The 7,456-nt window shown below is 58.1% G+C and overlaps 1 protein-coding gene across 1 annotated transcript in view; it reads right to left on the bottom strand.

Annotated features, from left to right (window-relative positions):
• Positions 1 to 7,223, bottom strand: part of KIFC3 (kinesin family member C3) — a 17,913-nt gene extending 10,690 nt beyond the window's left edge. Inside the window, 5 exon segments of the mRNA XM_019475004.1 lie at positions 1,219 to 1,415; positions 3,737 to 3,854; positions 3,856 to 3,888; positions 5,242 to 5,387; positions 7,139 to 7,223. Of these exon segments, the coding sequence (XP_019330549.1) occupies positions 1,219 to 1,415; positions 3,737 to 3,854; positions 3,856 to 3,888; positions 5,242 to 5,387; positions 7,139 to 7,223 (579 nt within the window).
• Positions 7,224 to 7,456: the final 233 nt, after the last annotated feature.

Here is a 7,456-nt window from a genome sequence, read left to right as displayed (position 1 = left end):
GGCATCGGGAATCCCCCTCCCTCCACAGCCGGCCTCCTCCGCTCCGGCTGGGGGGCCGAGTGCGCGCCAAGCGCACCAGCCTCGCGCTTGAGTGGGAAAATCCCATTTCCATATTCAGTAAGGTAGATTATTAAGGTAGTTTTTAAAGTATTTTTAAAAGAGGGGAGGGACCGAGAAGACAGAGTCACGGCTTGTTACGGGGAAGCTGCCACCCCAGCTGGCCAACGCGCAAGCCGGAGCCTGCCCACTGCTCCCTGTGCCAGCGGCACCCGAAAATGCCGATCCACCTCCATCTCCTACCTCGAGCATCTCCAGCTGCATCCTGCTCTCTGGAGGTGACAGGGACTCCTTGGCAGCCGGATCTGGCTCGAGCCGTGGCCCGGCCATCCCCAAGCTTTGGAAGTTTGGGTCAGCGCTTCGCTCCGGCCGGCGTCGGCTGCGCTTGCTGCCGAACTGGTCAGTGCAGGGCCAGATCCTGCTGGCGCTCACGCTTGTGTCATGCAGAGTATGCCAACCAAATGCAGGACAATTACCTCCGCCTTTTTGACACCCGTGGAACAAGCAGAACCTGACTGTAACAGCTTCCACAACAGCCACATGCAAATCCCTTTACGGGCAGCTGGAATTTCAATCTCCCTGGGACGACCCAAGTCCTCACGCCAAGGATGCGGCCGCACCGGCACAGGAGATGTTTTTTGGGGGGATTCTGGTCGCGGCGGCCAAAACGCTCTCCCTTTCAGCGGACAACTCTGTGCCTTCACATTCACTTTCCACCTTCTGACTCTCAAAAGTCACTAAAATTAATCTGCTGGGTTGGTCTAACGAGCTTATCCTGCAGTGGCGTTCCTGCGCTGGGAGGATGGACGATTGCCACAGGGCTGCAACCCCGATGCCCAAAGCCCTGCTGGCCGCGTCACGTACAAGGAGCCAGGCTCCCTCGCTGGCATTATCGCGGTGTCACCGTAACGTCAATCGGGGGGCTGCAAGCATCCCGAGGGACATGCAGCTGAAGCCGGTGGGACAGCCGCAGTGCTCAGGAGCACCTGGCTCCCAGGTCATCCCTACGCACCCAAGCGGAGAAGATGCTCCGTGATCGAGGTCCTATGCTCCTTCCAAGTGTGCCCCTCGCTAACCACAAGCCACGGTGCTCTGGCCAAGCCACAGCCTGAAGCTGGAGACCCTGACAGACCCCCTCGTGTCCCCCTGTCCCCGCCGTACCTGGCCTTGCAGCTGGAGAGAGTGGGAGACCTCGTCGTTCTCCCGGGCAGTGAGCTTCTCCTGCAGCCCCAGCAGCTCCTCCTGCAGCCGCAGCTTCTCCTCCTGCAGATGCGCCATGGAGGCCATCACCTTCTGGATCACTGGGAAGGGCCGGGCCGCCGGCAGGCTGGCGCGTTTCCCACCGCAGAGCCTCCCTCCTGCAGTGGGAGCAAAGACGGAGCCGGTCAGGATCCGGCTGCCTCGCTGGGGAACAGGACGCCAGCTATGGGAAGAGTCCCCAGGGGCTGCGGTGGAGATGGGACCGCGGGAAGCGAGACTTGCAGAAGTTCCACGGAGAGCAGTGACATGCCGGGAGGTGCATCCCGAGCGCCACGGTGCCGACCATGGCCGGCCGGGCTAATCATGGGGGTCCGGCCGGGTGAGCCCCTGTGTCGGGGGTGGGAGCCGAATGGACCTGCCGATGCCAACAGAGCATCCCAGGCCGTAACACAGAGCGCCTGCCCATGCCACCGCGTCGTGACCCAGCCCCACCACACACCGAGATGCTGACACCTCACTCAGATAACAACCGCCTTCACCACGGCGCTCTGATTCATCCCAGCATCCTTTTTTCTGAATGAGCAGGTGCCGGTGGAAAACCAGTATGTGATCATGTTATTAAAGACTGCATCATTACACACAAATATAATGGAAGCCAAATTAAAATTATATGGGTACCCTGAATGGCCGCATTGCCTAATCCTTGCGCATTCGGCTTTCTAACCTTCCTAGTGCTATTTTAAACATCGTTTTCTGCGTGTTAACAGAGCCACCGGTGCTGACAGAAGTCAACCTGGCCCGTACAACAGAGCCTACCAAATGAATCCCTAAATGACTTAGTAGTTCCCAAGAAGAAATGAGCTGGCCCGACTCATTCCCAATGTGGGGGTGAGGCACCGCGGCGGGTGAACCAGCGGCCAGGTTCCCGGCTGCCCGGCGCCCTTCCCTGCCTGCCATGGATTTCAGCCGCTGCCACCAGAAACCTGAGGTTTTAAAGGCAGGAGGTGATGCTGGGAATCGCTTCGCTGCCTGTGGGCAGATGCTGCCTGCTTTATAGGAAACGTCCTGAATACAAGAAGAAAGACTTTTTTTTTTGTCTGTGAATCAGACTTCCTATCTTTAAAAGGAGTTAAAGAGCCAGCAGAGCGGGCAAAAAATGAAATGCTGGGACCAAACCACGGCTCTGCTGTTGACTGCGTGCCAAGAGACTTATCCGGCAATGTCTGCAGAAGTGACCGCTGGATTTTGTCTTCCGCCTTGGACTGGGTACCCTGAAACAGTGCCGATGGGCACTGGCTTTTCTTTCTTTCCGTGCCGAAAGCTCAGCCCAGCTCAGGCAGGGGACTGTGATGTTCCCTTTAAACCCAACACACACAAAACCTTCCCCAAAACTCCTAAAGTTAACAGGAACGCCAGCTCTCACTCCTTGGGGAGCGTGCAGGGATAAGACAAGATTACAGGAGGCACCAGGGCTCCTGTGGAAACATCATGTGTCTGCACACATCATCCACGCTAACCCCGGGCTGGGACTGAAGGCAGAGCTGGGTTCAAGGCCATGACACCCGGCTGCAAGTCAAACTGCCGGGCAGGGGTGATCCCGCATGGATAACGCGCTCCTCCTCACTCCAACACCTTCCTCCTGCAAGAGCATCCTTGGGAGAGGAGATGCCGGCCAGACCTGCGTTACATCTACCACCGGGCAGATGCGCTGGTGGCGACGCGGGGTCTGAGCGTGGCAGGCGCAGCACACTGACCCTCCTGTTTTCCAAAATGCTTTGAAACCTGTTTGGAAAGGTGGCCGTTTCCATGGCTCTGCCCCGTTACCATTGCCACGCAGACTCCCTTCCTCCTGCATTCCTGCCCCTTCCCACCAGCCGCCCCGCACCGGGAGCTGCTCGGGGATGCGCCCCGACAAGCCCGGACAATTTGGTCCTGATGGAGAAAGAGGGGAAACCACGGGGATTCACCTGCCCCAGCGCAGCCATGCACACTGCAAGTGTTTCCACAAACGTTACATTTTCCTTAAGAGAGAAGAAAAAGTGGTGGGTTTGCTGGCGCTCACCTGCTCTGTTCACCCAGTTAAATAATTCATCGGTCACCTGGCGTCACACGACATGTTTGACCCCCCCCAACCCCCAACCCCCCCCCCGCCATGAGCGCGGCCACGTGTCAACGTGCACCCCGAAAGAGGAGAGGCCCCGCCGGTACCCACCAGCAGATACCAGGCGCTCATCCCACCGCATCCCTCCTCCTGAGCGCCCGCCGACGCATCCTGGCTTTCCCCTTACCCGCTTTCTCCAGGTTCATGGTGGAGGCTGCCTGCACCGGTGTGGCAGCTGCCGGCTCGCAGGGAGACACCGGTGGCTCCTCCGTGGCCGGTGTCGGGGCCCCGCCGGTACCCACCAGCAGATACCAGGCGCTCATCCCACCGCATCCCTCCTCCTGAGCGCCCGCCGACGCATCCTGGCTTTCCCCTTACCCGCTTTCTCCAGGTTCATGGTGGAGGCTGCCTGCACCGGTGTGGCAGCTGCCGGCTCGCAGGGAGACACCGGTGGCTCCTCCGTGGCCGGTGTCGGGGCCCGGTGCCGGTCCTCCCGCCTCCCGCTGCTTGCCCGCCGTCTCCTGCAGGGCCTGCGTCCGCGAGAAGAAACAGGACGGAGAGCTGAGATGCAGCGACCGTGCACATCGTGGTGGACACGGTGCCAGCAGCCGGCGTTTCACCGGGCTGGCCAGGAGGAGCGAGCAGGGAGGAGGGCGCAGAGGACAGGACAGCAGGACCTGGGGAAACCCCCCCTCCGAGGGATTTCGGCGTTGGGAAGCTGCCGCAATGAATTTATTGTGTTGCTTTTAGTTCTCCCCATAAACAACAACTTCCCTCAGCTTGGTCATGCAGTTATACTGAATATTACCTATTTTTCTCTCTATGGCCTTAAAATAAAAGACCCTGGCTTGCAGACAGGGTTGAATGTGAAGTTGCTTGCTGGTGAGCTGTGGCTCAGGTAATGCCATGCCCCGTGGGATGGAGCACAGCTCCGAAAAAAACAGAGAAGAAATCTGGAGGGAGGGAAAGGAATATAGAGAAGGTCCCAAATTTCTGTACCTATCGTGCCTACCACTGGCTTGCAGGGAAAAAAAAATCTGTTTTTTTTTTAATCACCATTTAAAAAAGCACTACGGCGTGGATGCTTTCGGAAAGCTGAGCTGCCGATCGGCCAAGCTTTCAGAATCGCTCCCTGCCCCACTCAAAAGTGCCTTTTCTTACTTACATGTTATCTCACAGCCCGTGGCATCGCCCCGTGGGCCAGCGACGCCAGGGAAACACATCTCACCCCGGCAGAGGGGCAAATACTTGGTACATGCCAAATATTTCTGAGAGTAATTTGGAAGGAGGCAGCGGCAGCATCCTCCTGGAGAAGCCGCGTGTCTGCGGTGCCTCTACATTTGAGACTCCGGGAGGGTTTTGCCGGAGGGAATTAATCAAGGCTGGTGTGAGATAAGAAGGTGTTTTCCTTCTTTTCAAAGAAGGGGAATTTAAATGATTTGCCCGAAGCCCAGAACGAACTGGTGGCAGCAACACCAGTACATGGTGTCCTGACACTGTCCCCAGCCACGGTAGCCTTCCTCCTCCTCCTCCTCCGTGCCACTGGCAAACACCATCTCACGGCACTGCATTTTCTTATCACCCTTCTGCCTTGAGCTCTCCTGCCTACATGACCCAGAAGTGACCCAGAAAATGTTATTCTGGGCTGTTCCCCAGCATTTTTTGATGCCTTCTGACTTTCCAGAGATGCTCTTCCCTCCCCACCCAGGCAGCAGCTCTGCTCGAGGCACGCGGCACCAGAGTCGAGGAGAAAACCTGCTGCGGTGATGGGGGGGACCAGCCAGCTCCCACTGAGGGGTGGCCCAGCAGGGTACGGGGCATCCTTCCCACCACCCCAAAAACGACCTCCCCACCAAAGCCACGGCCGGCTCAGCGCTCCTCACCTGGAGAGCCAGGCAGAGCCCGCGGGGGTCTGCAGTGTCCGAACAGCTCACGCTGAGGATTTTATGGTGAACCAGTGCAGGCAGCAGAGGAACCTGGGGAGAGGCGTACGCTCGACTCCTGGTGACGAGTGTGTCCTGCCCACGGCCTGAGATGGAGTGAAAAGCATCACTGGATCAACCTGAGAGCCCAGGGTGGACACAGCCTTCAGCCTTGCTCAGCAAACCCACCTCCTCCCCCTCACTGCCACCACCGCACCGGCGCAGCGGAGACGGTGCATGAGTTTTATTAAAAATGTTAATTATGTTAATTAGAAAAATTAGCCCTTCAGGGGGCGGAGACTGGTTGCCAACGACTAGTGATGAGAATTCAGGGTGTAGCATCCGTCTGTCCTCTGCAGGACCAGATCTGTGCCCCCGCTGGGGACATCCCACCCCTGCCCCTTGCCAAGCCGCTCCGTTCCCCGTGCTCCTATCTTGGAAAAGCTGCCAAAGCTGGCTTGCACCACCGATAGGACGGACCGGACGGACGGACCCTGCCGATCTCCCTCCCGAAACCGGACGGACGGACCCTGCCGGCGTCATCTCCCTCCACTGCCCCCAAATATTTCCTTTATTTGTCATGCAGCCAAACCCGAAAGCAGACAGGGCAGCAGCATTCTGAGCCGCATAGAAGGAAAACAGCATCTTGAGGAGCTTTTATTCCCATGGCTGTGTCCTCCTCTGCCATGGATAAAGCGGCTAGCGAGCACTACGTCCCAACAGGACCTGTGTGGGGACCCTGTGCCCCCTTCCTATCCACCTGCCACAAGCACTGGCACCACCACGGGCAGCCAAATGGCTTCTCTGGCAGGCAGGAAAAAAATCAACAACCCACAAAACCCCACTAATGCAGTTTTTTTTCCCTAAAATCATTCAGAGGCGCTTGGGCTAGAGGCGGAAGCAGCATCTGGAGGGAGACGTGCCCCAACAAAGTCAGTCCATCGCTCTGGACTTCTTCCCAGCCTGTAATTAGCCATAACATTTTGCGCGCGCCGTGAAAATCGAGAGTTTCCAAAGTGCTGGGGAATGCCCGGATAAAAGGTGATGAGTTCCCCATCCTGGCATGGGCAGCGGCAGCCGCCAGGCGGAGGAAGAGCTGAGAAACCCTGTTTTTGGAGGCTTTGATGCCGACCAGCGTTCGGCTGGGCTGGCCCAAATGCCAGGGAAGAAGCAGCGCCCGGATAAGCGGCTGCCAGCACATAGGGATGGCAAACACTGAAGCCAACGGCAAAAAAAGCCCAAATGGGGGGGTTCAGCCTCCCCCTTTGCCGAAACCCATCCGGCACCACTGGCGAGGGAGGCGGGAAGGGCTGTTTCCCAACAGGCAGCTGCAGGTTGGGGCAAGCAGTCACCCGCCCGCCTGCAAAACAGCTCAGCCGCCACAGAGAAAAGCCCTCGACTAAACTCACCTACAGGGTCTGTGCACCGGGGAGAGATAAGGAGCCCTTCCAAGGAGCCAAGGACGGGGAGAAGCGAGGGCCCCACGTCTTCCCTGCCATGCGTATCGCTCCGTTTTCTTTCTTACATGTTAAATTTTAACCCTAAACATGTTAAATTTTAATCATCGCTCCGTTTTCTTTCTTACATGTTAAATTTTAACCTTTCTCCCTAAGCTTCCCGCCCAGAAGGGCCGGGAGGGAGATGGAGGCAGCCCGCTCTGCTCAACCCCGCCGGCTGCCTACCGCTTCATGCCTGCTTCTGAGTCTCCGTTTCTCAAATCCCGAGCTTCATCCGGAAAGAAATGTGAAAAATGCAGGCTGGCCTGTTCCCGGCCTCTCCTTCCCCAAGCGTGAGCAAGGGTGTGAGCACGGCAGGCTGAGCCCCAAGGGAAAAGGACGAGCCACCGCGCCGTACTCACCGTCCGGGGGAAGGTCCTTCGTCTTCCAGGCGGCTCTTGCGGAGGGCACGGATCCCAGATCCCAGGTTTTGCGGGACGTGATCATGGCACGGGGGTCCCGAGCACAGCGACACCTCTGCAGATAAGCGCAAGGAAAGACATCTCAGCCTGCCTCAGTTTCCAGCCGTGAAAGCCCAGGGGACCGTGCTGGAGCAAACCACGATGGCAATACCATCCCCAACTCCTGAATCCCACGGAAAGTTGCATCGATCCCGATTTCACTCCCGGGGCCGGGGCGCCGAAAGCCCCGGGCTCCCTCCGTGCTCCCGGCGGATGTGA

This window comes from Aptenodytes forsteri, unplaced genomic scaffold (assembly GCF_000699145.1).
Source record: "Aptenodytes forsteri isolate BGI_AS27 unplaced genomic scaffold, ASM69914v1 Scaffold14, whole genome shotgun sequence".
NCBI classification, from domain to species: domain Eukaryota; kingdom Metazoa; phylum Chordata; class Aves; order Sphenisciformes; family Spheniscidae; genus Aptenodytes; species Aptenodytes forsteri.
Note: the sequence above shows the minus strand (reverse complement) of the source record. Positions and strands in the feature narration are given on the sequence as shown.